The sequence below is a fragment of the Crocuta crocuta genome, unplaced genomic scaffold (assembly GCF_008692635.1).
Source record: "Crocuta crocuta isolate KB4526 unplaced genomic scaffold, BGI_CrCroc_1.0 scaffold64, whole genome shotgun sequence".
In the NCBI taxonomy this organism is placed as follows: Eukaryota; Metazoa; Chordata; class Mammalia; order Carnivora; family Hyaenidae; genus Crocuta; species Crocuta crocuta.
In genome coordinates this window covers 10,956,481-10,971,413 of record NW_027530640.1, presented here as the reverse complement: position 1 = coordinate 10,971,413, position 14,933 = coordinate 10,956,481, and the positions used below count along the sequence as shown (strand labels likewise).

The 14,933-nt window shown below is 41.2% G+C and overlaps 1 protein-coding gene across 1 annotated transcript in view; it reads left to right on the top strand.

The window, feature by feature from the left end:
* The first annotated feature begins 1,105 nt into the window (after nucleotides 1–1,105).
* Nucleotides 1,106–14,933, top strand: part of ETF1 (eukaryotic translation termination factor 1) — a 26,715-nt gene continuing 12,887 nt past the window's right edge. Inside the window, exons 1-2 of the mRNA XM_077768724.1 lie at nucleotides 1,106–1,235; nucleotides 1,395–1,498. Coding sequence (XP_077624850.1) covers nucleotides 1,413–1,498 — 86 coding nt within the window. The 5' untranslated portion in view covers nucleotides 1,106–1,235; nucleotides 1,395–1,412. The remainder of the gene's footprint in view (nucleotides 1,236–1,394; nucleotides 1,499–14,933) is intronic.

Here is a 14,933-nt window from a genome sequence, read left to right as displayed (position 1 = left end):
CCCTCCTGGCAAATTCCTACTCATTCTTTGGGGTTCATTCCTAAATTATGCTTTTTCCCCCACACTCTTTTATTACACTCTCACAGCATTCCGAGGTACCTACGTATTTATGCAATTATTATACACAAGTATACAATCACAAATGGTTATAAACCCAACGAAATTAAAAGCTTCACAAAGGGAGGCACTATTCTACCTGGTTCACTTCAGCATCTGCAGGTAAACTAAATCTAGCACACAGCTCGGGCCCAAATATTTGGATAAATCCAACTGAGGTGAAGAGAGTCATAGTCCACTAAAAATCCACAAATTAAAAAAAGTCAAGTTCTAACTTACATAGTTGCCCATTTTGCTTCAACACTCAGCCCACCTCGTTCTCAAAAGCTCAGACCAAAATCAGATACTTCAAGGTTTGCAACCCTCCGCAACTCCGGCTTTCTCCTCCCGCCCCGACAAAGTTCCAAGTCCAAACTGAACACATCCTAGCACCTGAAACGAGCTGGAATCTGCTTCTTGCCCTTGCGGGTGGCGGGTCCACGGTCCACCCGGGGAAAGTTGCCTAATCCGGACACCCAGACTGGGAGCCTGAACACTAGCCCGCGCAGCAGTGACGCACGTCGGCCGAAGCACTTCGTCAGCTATGAAGCCACGAAGCCTAAGGCGTAACTTTTAGACTTCTCAGAGGCAATTTAAGTCGCGCGTCCCGGCCCGAGGGGCTAGTCGCGCGTCGCAAATCTTCAGACGCCCTTTGCAATCACGAAGTAATGACCAAAAAGACAACAACCCCGGCATCTCGCCCTTTAAAAAACACCCCCAATCAAGGCTGACCGGGAGCTGAGTAAATCCTCGCGAGAGTCACCGGCTTCCCCGTTTCCTCCACTCGGCTAGCTGGACCGGAAGGAAGGCGGCACTTCTCCGCCCCGGGCCTACCTCACAAGTCAGCGCGGCCCCAGCTGTGACCAATCAGCGCGCTCATTGTAGGCCGCGGCACGGAGGGCCAATGGAAAGTCGCGGCGCGCGCAGAGCTTCCCTTCTTCCGCACCGGCCCCCTCCCTTCCGCCTGCCGACTTCCACTCAGCCTCTGGCGGAGGAAGTGATGTCACAGGCCCCATGTGAGCGGATTGCAACACATGCAGCTGCCTGGAGAGAGGGAGCCGGTGTCCTACGTCAGAGCCGCCGCCGCGGAGCCGCCGCCGGGGAGGAGCAGCCGCTGCCGCCCAGGACTGGGCCCTTAGGTAAGCCGAGGGAGGGAAAAGCCAGAGACCGCCGCGGCGGGCTGCGCGGGGCGGGAAGAAGAGGGCCTCTCGGGGTGGCAAGGAAGGGGGCCGCTCTGCCCCAGCGGCGGCGCTAACTCTGTGGTCTTGGTGTCTCCGGGCCCCGCCGGGCCGCTCTAGGGAGGAGGAGGCGAGAAGATGGCGGACGACCCCAGTGCTGCCGACAGGAACGTGGAGATCTGGAAGATCAAGAAGCTCATTAAGAGCTTGGAGGCGGCCCGCGGGTGAGCGCCGCGTCCGGCCCCCCCGTGCCCTCTTGGTTCCCGGACCCCTCAGGATGGCCGCCCCCGCGCCGCATGGCCGGATGAGGAGAACCAGGCACTAGTCAACTCCCGCCTTCTGGATCTCTGGGTAGTAGCCCCCGACCCAGGGGCGAGGGTCTGCGCGGTTGGCCTGAGAGGGGTCTTTCCCATGTTTCGGGGTAAGGGACCCCGCTCCCGGTGCTCGAACCACTTAACCCCCTCGTGGGAGGCCATTGCTACTTTTGAATCTCTTTCAGGCCCTTGAATCCAGCACCTCCTTCTTCGACTCCAGGTGCTGCCACTTTATTCGGGCACTTTAGGAGAAAGGGCTCTGCCTTCCTTTCCGAACGCCGTCCCTGATTACCTCTTCTTCCTTCACGTTTCTTACCTAGGCCTTATTAAAATGGCCTCCCCTCCCGTTTTTCTGAGACCCGAGTGGGTGAAGTTTGGATGGGACAGGAAGAAGATGTGGTCAGGGACAACCTCTTTTTGACTTCCCCGATATCGCTGGGTCTTCCAATTCTACCCAGATGACTTCCCCCAAGTCCTCTAATTAACCCCGGAGCTTCCTGGTTTTAGCTGTTAAAGTACCCACCTGTAAAATGAAAATGCCAACATATGCGGGGTCGGTTAGAGGGGACGTTTTGGTTGTCGGGGTGTATATATCCAGGAGAAATCCGGATTATGGGGACGTTGATGTGAACTGTTAACAGGGTCGTTTTCCGCCTCTCTCTGGAACTTTCAGGGATAGAGGTACCTGATGTACTAGTTCTTGTTAAAATTCAGAACTGAGTTAGTTGGGCTTTGAGTCTCCTTTTGTATATTTTGTGGGAATGTTAGATTGAAACTGGCTGTATATGTTCTTTTTAAGTGAACAAAGAATTATTTGGGGAACGTGTGTCAGGTATTCCCATTTTCTCACTTTATTTTGTTCTTTTCCTAGTTTTAGGAACTTTTTGGTTACAGGAAGTGGCCCATAAAAAGCATTTGGAACATTACATATTTGTCTGTTTGAGCATTCTTAGAATAGCAGAGCGCCTTGCCCCAGGCCGTTTTGAAAGTTTGTTTTCAGCACAGGAATTGGACATTCTGGTTTCCAGTCCAGGTTTGTCCTTGATTGGTTGACTTACAGTGATAGGATTAATCAAGCTTTTAATTGTTGCTGTATGAAATAAGGTGTACTTAGTTACATCAGAAGCATAGGATTAATAATTGGTTGTGCCACTGTGTTTTGTTTTTACTAAATTAGTGACCTGTTTGCTTGAAATGAAGCTTCTGAAAGTTTGGTTCAGTGACTTGGGCTTTTGCTGACTCCCTAATGCAAATTGAAGGTGACAGCTTATTTCTTATTTAAGTTTGTTTCTTTGAATTTAATAAAATTTTCAGGCCTATTTAATAATCTTACAGGAACTTGAACCCAAATGGTTCTGTGCCATATGGTAGATTGAATAATTATTCCCCAGATGTGAGCATATTATACAGGAGGGGTAATACAGGTCATGACCCATTATGTCTGATGCATTACTAGGAATTAGCTAGCCAGGTTGTTTCGTTTCACTAGGATCTTCTGTTGTGTTGGTTTTAATTGAGTAAGGCTTTTATGCATTGTTGATGTAGTGTTTAAAGTTGGATATGACCTGTGGATTTGTTCTCTTACTACTTTAATTTGGAGGCAGTTTCACACATTAGAATTTGCATACATTATGTTCTCTGAAGAACTCCAAGATAAATTAATGACTATAATTTGTCTATTGTGTGATTGTAGTAACATTGAAAATAACATTGCATGTAGTAACAGCATTCCTTTCTACTGCTTGATGAAGGAAGTTAAGTTTTAAATTTGTTCCTTGCCATGTTACCTAGCCACTTGAAACTTTTAGCTCCTCTTTAAAGCTTTTATTTTCTTTAATTTTTTTTTTTTTTATTTATTTCTGAGAGAGAGAGAAAGAGACAGTGTTAGCATTGGAGGGGCAGAGAGAGAGAGGGAGACACAGAATGTGAAGCAGGCTCCAGGCTCCGAGCTGTCAGCCCAGGGCCCGATGCAGGGCTCGAACCCTCGAACCACAAGATCACGACCTGAGCTGAAGTCGGATGCTCAACCAACTGAGCCACCCAGGTGCTCCCGCCCCATCCTCTTTAAAGCTTTTAAAAGCTTTATCCCTTCGATTAGCAAACTTCAGTAAAGTTTAAAGCCCCCCAAAAATGAGGCTCTTGGAGACAACATTTCTTTTCAGTGGTCTGGCTTAGACTATTTTAGTGTATGTACAGTGAGAAATATTTTCTTAATGCTAAAATATTTTAAGGAGAAGTGTAATGACATTTAAAGGCAAACTGAATGACAGAATGAATTTGTGTACTGGTGTTGGGGGGGTATCTGTGGGTATAAGGAGAAAACTAAGGTGTTCAAGCATGGTTATGAGCACTAGAGAGTGAAACTTAGTGGTGGATTAATAGAATTGTTTTCAAAACAAGTTTTTCCTCCTCCAAGCAGGGCAGAATTCTGTGCATGAAAATCAGATTGGTTTGAGTACTTAGAACACTATTTCAGTTAATCTTTGCAGAAAGTATCGACACCATTTGATACCCAGGGCAACTGAGGCTTACAGGTTTAATAACTTCGTGTCTAAAGTATAGCAGAGCCCAGGACTTGAACCAGTATATTACACAGTGCAATGGGTATATTAAATGTTTTCAAAAAATATAAGGCTGGATTGACTCAAATTGTAATTTAAGCTCTAACAGACTTTTTATATGGTCATATCTGTGGAAGAGCATTTAAAAGAGCCAAAATGACTACAATCGGGAACTTGGCCAGAGTCTTTTATAGCCCACATCGTATGTAATTTTCTGAATTGAAAGAAATATTACTCCTATAATTTAAGTTAGCTGAAACATACTTAGTATGAAACTATTTAGTGTTATATAAGTATAGTTGAATGTTAGTTTCTGTTGTGTGTGAACGAAATAACATGCCACTTCTTTTGGTATACGTAGTCCCACTTAAAGTTAGTAGAAGTTCTTCCGGGTTTATGATTCTCACCATTGGCTTAATGAGGACAAATGTGTACGTAAGCCAAAACTGGAACTAGAGCCATGTGAATGCAACTGTGCTTGTGGGTATTCTGGGTAAGGAACTAAAGCAGGTGAAATACAAGAAAGGTAGGTGGGAAATTTGGCGGGGGGAAAATACGGGGGGGTGTTCTCCTATTGTTTTCTGAACTAGAAAGAAGTAGCCCCAGAAATAATGATGGAAGCTTTATAGTTTTCAGGTAATAAAATCATTGCCAGAGCCTGTTCTAGCCAAGGACAATGGTACATGTGATAGACAAGGTTAATTTGGGCTAAGTTGCATCTGTAAGTGTTAGAATTTTTTTTCATTTATCTTGATGAGGGAACTTGTATATTTCAGAAGTAATGAAGGCTCAAATAACCATGTTTGAATATCTGCATGGTATGTAAACTTTATTTGGGTCTTTTGTGGTGGTCTTTGTGCATTTTTTAATCTTCCTGTTTAGTTAAAAAAAAAAAACAACTTGTAGATATTTTGACTTTGAAGGAAATAGAAATAATTTGGCTATATACATGACTGTCTTTTCCTTCCCAAAATAGAGCTTCTTTTCTGCTCTACTCTAAGTAGTTCTGAAACCAAATTGGGAAGGGAGTCCCATGTCAAGCACTTCTCCAGGTCTTAGAGGATAACAGCTGAGTGTCCTACAGTTTAATTCTAGTATTACATAAACTTATCATCTGATCCCATAAGGTTCATTCCCACAAGACTGCTCCCATTTGTGGTAAGTCTGGGCTTTCCCCGCTTATGACCTATAGGCTTTAAATTGGGAGCTTAATGATTTGCTAGAATGGCTCACAGAACTTAGGGAAATACTCTACTCACATTTACTGATTTATTATAAAGGATACAAATGTAGAATACTTAGGGTTAGGTCCAGAAGCATCTGAATATAGGAGCTTCTGTCCCTGTGGATCTGGGGCATACATCCTGGGTTAACCAACCCAGAAGTTGACTAAATCTTGTTCAAGAGTTTATAAAACTTAATCTGCAGATTGTCCCTCCTTCCATGCCCCAAACCATACCCAAAGGTATTAATAAAGTCTGGTGTGCTCCTTAGAGACTCTTATGAGTAACAAAACCCTCCTATTGCCCAAGAAATTCTAAGGGTTTCAGAATCTTTGTCAAAAGCCATGAACAAAGACCACATATTTCTTATACTGCACAACCCCCCATTTTTTAAAAATCTCTACAGAATTCCTTACGTTGGATTAAAAGTAATTTTGTGAGATTGTTGAACAGGATTTTTTTAACATTATAGACAAATAATTTGGACAGGCTCTGAATTTGAATCAAGTAAGGTATATTAAATGTGTCTGAATACCTTCCCAAAATGAAAACTGTTGATTAGTAGAACCTTCACCTAAATGATACGTGGAATTTTAGATACTTTTTTTTTAAGTTCTTCCTATCTTTAAAGGGCTGGTTATAACAAAAGCGATACCAAAACATTCAGACTTTTAAAGAGGATTTGGTTTTTTCTCGTTTTCTCTTCTGGGTACAACCCCCAATTCCAAGCCAAGTCAAAGATATTAGTTAAGGGGGTGGGAGCCTTCATTCACTCCTAAGTGTCATAGGTTGTCTGCCTCAACTCAGAACTAGTTCTAATAGCCAGTTGTATTCAGAAATAATGTTCTTTGCACTGTGAACCTAATGAACAATTACTGTCTTTGAATTTCAGTTCTTGACGGATTCCTCATTGTAATAGCAGATGTACTTATCCTTCTAGAAAAGGAAGGCTTATTGTAAACACACTTCTAGCCAAGCAAAAATGTCTAATTAGAGTAACCTTTAAAGCCAAATGTAGTGTGGATTATAGGTGTCCCCCGCCCCAGCACACACATACACACAGACCAACTGGACCCTTTTAGCAGACAGCCGTTTTTCTTAAAAGCTTAGAGTTTGAGGGTGTGCTCATTGTGGCCCCTTGTGCTGGATGTTCTGTTGTGAGAAAACTTAAATAAGCTTTGGAGCAGGGCTGAATGGTCTCACAACCTTTTGGAAGAGTCCAAAAGAGAAATCTGCCTCTTTTCCCTAGATCCATTGCTGGAACTAACTTGAGAGTTTGAACAGCAGAAATTTCCTCAGAGTCTGGCATATTCTCCATGGATTTCAGATAGAACCTTTTTATAGGATACATTCTATAGGTGTCTCTTAATTCTTCAGCAGCCTTTTATCTTTTTGTTTGTTTAATGTTTATTTATTTTTGATGCCAGAGTACACGAACAGGGGAGGGAGAGAGAGAGGGCAACACAGAATCCAAAGCAGGCTCTAGGCTCTGAGCTATCTGCACAGAGCCTGACGTGGAGCTCAAACCCACAAAGCACGAGAGCATGACCTGAGCCAGAGGCAGCCGCTCAATCCACTCAGCCACCCAGGCACCCCTCAGCAACCTGTTACCTTAAAGAGGGGGAGAAGGGATTAGAGGGCTTCAAGGCTCTTTTCAGCAGGTTGGAAATTAGGAGGTTTCTTGTGGGCTCTTTGCTGAAAGAGCATGAAGTTTCCTTTGATAACAGCTATATCTAATGCCACTAGACACACTTTAAACCTTTGCCTGCTGTGTATTAAGAATGGAAACTTCCCTTGTTTCTTATTTTTGTCATTTTCTGAATAGATATCTCTTCTTTCTCTGAATATCAGTGAATGAAAATTAAGAGAAATAATTTTTTGCTTTTCCTCCCCCAAAACATAATGGAGTTTTTACTACCCATAATTCATTATTCTCTTAGAGATAACAAAGATGAAAACAGATTTGATTCTTATACATTATACATTGATCATGTTTTCAGTGCTTTAATCCAGCCCTCTCTTTCAGTCTCCTTAATTTGTATGTGATTGAAAATTGACAAATTTCAAACATGAAGTCTCCCAGTGCATGCTTTGTCTTTTCCCCTTCCTATTCAGTTCAGAAGACTTGACATCTTCAGATGCCTGAAAACTGGTTCTTGTCATACAGATAACTTGGGGATTTTGGGCCTGTGCTTTTGTTTTCACATTTTTATTTGATCCTCTAAGGTCTCATTTAGAAGAATGATCCTTGTCCGGGGCGCCTGGGTGGCTTAGTCGGTTAAGCGTCCGACTTTCGCTTAGGTCCTGATCTCATGGTTCGTGGGTTCGGGCCCCGCGTCGGGCTCTGTGCTGACTGTCAGCTCAGAGCCTGGAGCCTGCTTCAGTCTGTGACTCCCTCTCTCTGACCCTCCCCTGCTCACGCTGTCTCTGTCTCTCTCTCCTAGAAATAAATAAAACATTTAAAAAAAAAAATGATCCTTGTCAAAACAAAAGTTTTTTTCCCTGCTGTGTTTCTGGCCCTCTAAATTAGATATTTCTCCAAACTCACAGCTAGAGTTCTAGATAAGTAAAAATTGAAGCCTACAAATGCATTTTTACTATTAACCAGTTAGCTTACAAACTTAAATGTCTGTAAATTGGACACTGGACATATTGAAAGAAATGTGTAATGCTCTGAGAACATAGTCTGACTCAACAATCCTAAACTGATGATATGAACCATTTCCAGATCCATGTTAGTAAGTACAGAATAACACAGTACATGTTGAAGAGTGGTGTGCTATAAGCAGATGATTAGGATCTACAGTGAGGTGTTAGACATTATTAGAAACCAAAAGAGGTTGTATAACTACTCAGGCAAATTTCGTGGGCAAGACAGATATTGTCATAGAATGTTACCTTGGGCAGTAGTAGTATTTGGCTGATACAGTATCTTCGATACAGTGATAGAGTGGAGCTGTAACTCATCTGCAGCTTTGAAATTGTAATTGAAATTCATTCTTGATTGAAAGCCAGTTAGCCTAAAATTAGATCCAAGAGCTTTGTGTTGGTTGATGGTTGGTGAGCTGTCAGGGTATTGAAATAGCGCAGAGCATTTGTGCATGTGTGCCTTGTTCGTAAAGTTGGCATGACAGAGCTTAAGACAGTCCCAACAGTTTTCCTTCAACCTAAATAAAGTTTTGTTTGCAAGTAATGAAAAGTGCTGATCCCCAAACATTAATTCTTCAATACCTCTGGATATTTTTAGATTTTACCAGAAAAGAATATTCTTCCTTTCTTGGCTACCCCTATTTTCTGGCATCTTCTGGCCTTAATAACTCCACCTAAGCAAGGAGAATCCTCAGGGAAGACAGGGTTAGAGGTTCATGGCTGAGATGTGTTTTTCAAGAAACTAGTTTTCGAATGATGAGTTGACGGGCGCCTCGGTGGCTCAGTCAGTTAAACATCTGACTTCGGGTCAGCTCACGATCTCACAGTTGGTGGGTTCAAGCCCCTCATCGGGCTCTGTGCTGACAGCTACCTCAGGGCCTGGAGCCTGCTTCAGATTCTGTCTCTTTCTCTGACCCTTTCCTGCTCACACTGTCTGTCTCTTTCTCAGAAATAAATAAAACATTTTAAAAAAGAAATTAAAAAAAATAAAGATGAGTTGAATACCATACATTTTGGCTCCTCACAGTAGCTCTGTGAGGAAACTACTATTACGTGTCATGGATGAAAAAACTGAAACAGAGTGATAAGTAGCTTGCCTGACATCACAACCCACCCTAGTAAGGGGCAGTGCTGGATTTTCTGTTCATACTTTCCTGGCTTCAAAGCCTGTGATCCTATTATACCAGGCTCTTGCTCTTTAATTGGCATTTCTTTGCTAAATAGAAACATCTCCCATCCCTTCTGAAAGGAAGACTCTTGTCCAGGGAGATCTGCATTTTACAAGAGGGAGCAGTTATCCTGAGACCCAGGAGCAAAGATAAAAGGAAAACAGACATGCTATTTGCAAATCAACCTAAGGAAGAACTTGAGTACCAAACATATTTACTCTTAATGAGCATTGCTAGTGAGGGAAATAACTTGGTTTTAAATCCTTTCCCAGAATTTTGTTTTGTGTATTAGAACAATAACAAGAAAGCATTGGCTTTTGTTTTATGAGAAAAGTATTTACAGTGGTGCTAAAGAAACATAGGTGAACTATCTCCTTTCTAGGATCCCATGTAGAACACTGGTGCCTAATGCTGGTTGTGATTGATATCTCTAGGCTTTACCTTGATGTAAGAATACTAGGGAAAATTTCCAGCTTCTGCTGCTCCCTGGTGGAATATTCTACTAGATTAACTTTGTGAAGTTATTATAATTTTTCTTTTTAAAGCCAAATAAATGCCTGTTATTGTAGAAAAAGTAATACTACATCAGATACATACATTTTTGTTTTGGGTGACTAAGTAATTGTAGTGCTTTTGAGGATAAAATACTAAAATGATCCTTTGTAAACTTTCTGCTGGGGAAAATTTGGAGACATGTGAGTTATTCTGTTCTCTGTTAGAAACTGCTGCTTTAATGTCTCAGTATATTCAGATCTTAGACTTTGTCCCATCTAGTAATGGCTTCTGACCGACCCTAATGTCAGTTGCATAAACCAGTTTCAGGTAATTCTGTTTAGTCTTTGGAACAGTAATGGAATCTTCCCTCTTAGTTTGGTATTCTCTGAGCTCTTTAAAAAAGCAAGCCAAACCCAGTGCTTCTCAGCCCTAATTACATATCGGAATTGATATTGATTCTATTTGAATCATTCATTCTAAAAACTGAGACTCCCTCTTAATCACAATCACCACCACCCTCATTGTCCCTATTCAGGAGTGATGGAATCACTGTGGAGGAAGGGGAAATCTTTTGTTTCTGAGTATTTGTTTTGCTCCTTTAGAAAGTTCTCCAAGGATTCAGGGTTCTCATGCAAATAGGTCACTATGAAACATGGGTTTTTTTCTTTTTTTCCACTTACCGTTCTAAAATGTTCTTGAGCATTATTGATGATGCATCTTGATAAGATCTTTACAAATGAGTGCCTAGGTTTTCTTTGCCAGTCACTCATCAGAAGGCACCTTGAATCCAAAGCCTGGAATTCTGAGCCCTAAAGTTAACCACATCCCATAGTCCAAGCTTTGTTGTGATTACTTTGCATTTTCTTCCTTAAAGACATTTCAATTCTGGTACTTCAGGTGACCTTATAAATGTTTTTGTGTTAACAGTGCTCAGGATTCATGAAGCCTTGGATGAATAACTGGTGGCACTATGATAACCTCCGATCTTAGGAAAAGAAACTTTTCCTTCAATGATCTATTTGAGACTGAAGGAAGGAAAAGCTGTCAGCTCTTTATTTAAATTCCCTTCCTTCCTGAGTTTTGTCTAGTTTTATTTACTGTCTGCATTTAGTCTATTTACAACTACTACTTCCTTCTGTGTCCCAAATATTTTATTTCTCAGAAGTTAGTCTCTGAAAGCATTGATGCACTCTTCTTTTATAAAGGAAAATGCCCTTTAAGGAATCTAAGAGCAGAAGCCCTGTGTGGCACATTGTTGTGCATTGTTTGTCTTGCTTTGCCCAGTTTTTGCAACCTCCATGTGAATCATTGCTGTACCTCATAATACACTAACTCTTAAATGAGAGCCTTTTAATTTTTGAAGAAGATACAGTGACAAAGCAGACCAGTAGGTGAAAACTCTTAAAATTTAAAAAGGTTGTAGTTTGCATGTGTAGCCAGCAACTTCTTGTTCAGGTTACTTTAAAATCAAATATTCCGCTTCCTTGGGGAACCTGGGTAGCTCAAGGTCAGTTGAGTATACAACTCATGATTTTGGCTCAGATCATGATTTCACAGTTCTCAAGTTTGATTTGAACTCTGCATCCAGCTCCAAACTGATAGTGCAGAGCCTACTTGGGATTCTCTCTCTGCCCCTCCCCTGTTCTTTCTGAAAGGAAAGGAAAAAGAAAAGAAAAATTCAGTTTCCTTGATTTTATTTTTGTGTTTACACAAACTGGTCTAACGACCTTGATTGGCTTGCCTTGGGGGTAAAATGAGCGGTTATTTTGTTTGGAAACTTTCCTGGAAAAACTTAAATCTGCTTCTGTTAAACCTAACCAAAAAAATTCAGATAAGGGGTGCCTGGGTGGTTCAGCTGGTTAAGCATCCGACTTCGGCTCAGGTCATGATCTCATGGTTCCTGGGTTCCAGCCCTGCTTCGGGCTCTGTGCTGACAGCTAGCTCAAAGCCTGGAGCCTGTTTCAGATTCCGTGTCTCCCTTTCTCTCTCTGACCCTCCCCTGTTCATGCTTGCTCGCTCGCTCTCTGAAATAAATAAAACATTAAAAAAAATTTTTTGAAATTCAGATATTATGAAGTAATCTTTAGATTTTAAAGCACAGGCCATCCACTTAATAAAGATGATTTCAAAAACTTAAGGTGTTCCCCCTCATGTAGGATAGAGAGACATAAAGGGGAAACTGGTGAAAGGTAATTTTTTGAGCATCGATCAAAATTCAAAGCGAGTAGGAGGCCAAAACTAACTTTCAGGTAATGTTTCAAATTTAGCAACTTGGGAGAAATCTTTTTCTTTTTCTTTCTCTTTTTTTTTGGCAAGTTACATTTCTGAATTACTTGAGTGGAAGCCTATGGCAAGATAATATTCTTAAGTGTCTTCTACTTTTTCCTCTCTAGAATGTTACATGAATATAAGTGTAATGTTGGTTGTCCAACTCTGGTGCTATAACAGCAGAGTTGCTTAATGAATGCTTATCTTCTTAACCTATCTGCAGTGGAAAGTAAATAGCTGCTTATCTTAAGGTCATTGCTTTGTCCTCTGCATGATTATCTCGCTTTAAGGATTTCCTTCAGGCATTTTGGGTTCACTCAGTGAATTTGTCCCGACATCCTCTTTAGCCTTAAATTTTCTATCCTTTGGGGTCTGGTGCCTGTTCACTTCCTGAGCTGAGCCTTCACCCCTGCTATCCTTGGAGCCCCTTCTCATTCCATTCCCTACTGATTGCCTCTTTGCTAGTTCCATCTCCTAGGAAACTACTCTGTAAATCAGAGCACGTCAGCTTTTAAAAACTGAGCCCTTGTGAGAAATAACTCCTTTGGTCCCTAAAGATTCCAGGAACCCATAGGGTAGAGAAATAAGCTCTCTTGAGAATTGTTAATCTGAAAATAAGCACAAGCTAGTAAAGCCCATCTTAAAACTTCTCATACATCTTCTTTTATCCCCATTTTGTACATTTTCCTATTGTGCATGTGCATAAATTGATAGCCCCTGTGTAGAGACAGGTAGGTGGCAGCTACAGCAGAGACCATGTTTGAAGTTAAATTTATGTGTCTAATGTTTCCAGCCCTTACGAAAGCAAACTCCTCTTCTCCTCCTTAGCCTATAGTGTTTGACATAACTCCATAAATTATCAGAAAGGTTCTTGGGAAATTCCTTTTTAGAAACCTAGCGAGATAAATTATTGAAAGAAAAGCAGTTTGTTACAGTTGGTTGCTTAAAAATAGGATCCAACTAACTCAGTGACTGTAAAGAGCTTTTTTTTTTTTNTAGAAGATAGTTTGTTTCATTAGGGAATTCTTTTTCCATCCAGTTCAGAAACTGGAACATGGCCACAGGTAGAATTGTATGTAGAATTTTTAATTTCTAGGCACCTATTTCTGGTTTAGACAAATTTCTTTTATGTAGTTGTGTTGTGAAAATTAAAAGGAAAAACATTTTAGAGAGTGATACACCTGACTTAATATGTGTTTGTGTGTGCATGATCAAGGGATTGTCCTGCAGCAGGTCTGTTTTATGGTAATTTTGATTGTGTTTGTGATGCCAAGTAAAGCTGCTCCTCATATATTTGCTTGCTTCTCTGCTCCTCATATATTTGCTTGCTTCTCTGGTTTGGCTAGAATACTTGTTCCCCTACCCAAGGGGTGGCAGCAGAGCACACACTATACCAGATACTGTCATTTGATATTGATCAACTTGTAGTTCATTGAGGAAAGTACCGCAGAGGTTATGAACTGACCTGGGTTTTAAATAGAAACCCCAACAGAAACAGTACCAGTTTCAGAGATAGAAAATAAGCTGATAATATGAACGTAGTTATTTTGATAGTTGGAAGGGCTAGATAGGCAGCTTGTCTGCTTATAGAGAAAACGTACCTGACAAGAGAACTGAGGGATTTACCAGTTAGGAGAAAACTTTAAAAGGGCAAGGTCTTTTGTAAATGAGATCCCTTTCCAACATTAATACTGGGAAAAAACAAATTTGTGGATTAATTTTACTGAATGAAGATATTTTTCCAGACATCGTTACATTCCAAATACCTATGGATAGAGGTTTTCTCTAATTTTATTGTTGGTCCCCCTCACTAAGCCCATTTGACTTGATGATGTACCCATTTTTCTTGCCATCTTCCACTGGAGACTGGATATAGGAAATCCTGCTATTAAAGTTGGTGTGTTGGGCTATTGGGCTACTGTGAAATTAATGCAAGCTCAGTAATGAGGAAAACATTAAGGCATTTCTGAGTCTTCCTAATTAATCTAAAGAGAGCCCATACTTATATCCATATGGCACTAATAACTACTCGTTAAGTTTGTCAGAAACTTTAAAGCCATGATCTGTACAAATCTCAGGAAGTAACCTTAAAGACTCATTACATATCAAGTAGAAACCATTTATAAGATAGCACATTTTTAACATGCTTCATTTCAAAGAAGAATTTTTTTAATATTTACTTTTTTTTGGAGAGAGAGAGTATGAGCAGGGGAGGTGGGGGAGGAGACACAGAGTCCAAAGCAGACTCCAGGCTCTGAGCTGTCAGCACGGAACCTGACATGGAGCTCAAACCCAACATGCTTCATTACATATCAGATCAGCTTTTGCCTTCAAAATATAAATTGGCTCCTGTTTCAGATTCTGTGTCTCCCTCTCTCTATGACCCTCCCCTGTTCACGATGTCTCTCTCCCAGATATAAATGGGCTCAATTTATACTGTAGCTATTATTTAAAAAGCCAACTGTTAGATTTGGGGCTAGTAATTTCCTATATATGTATATTATAGATGTGATTCTTTTCATATTGCTACTCATTCTCCTTATAAAACGGATAATTGGGTTTTTTAACAAAATTATCAATTGTTAATTTAGTAAACACAAATCATTTCTCAGGAAAACCTTTCTCTGAGTTTTTAGTAAGCTGTCAGGGTAGGAGACCAAGTGACTTTAATGTAAAGGAATTTCCTGGGCACATGGGTGGCTTACTTGGTTAAGCTTCCAACTCTTGATTTCAGCTCAGGTCTTGATCTCAAAGTCATGAGAGCCCACTTCGGGCTTAGCACTGGGGGTGGGGCCAGCTTAAGATTCTCTTTGCCTTGGGGTGCCTGGGTGGCTCAGTCAGTTAAGCATCTGACTTAAGCTCAGGTCCTTATCTCATGGTTTGTGGATTCGAGCCCTGTGTCAGGCTCTGTGCTGACAGCTAGCTTGGAGCCTGGAGTCTGCTTCGGATTTTGTGTTTTCTCTCTCTCTCTCTCTCTCTC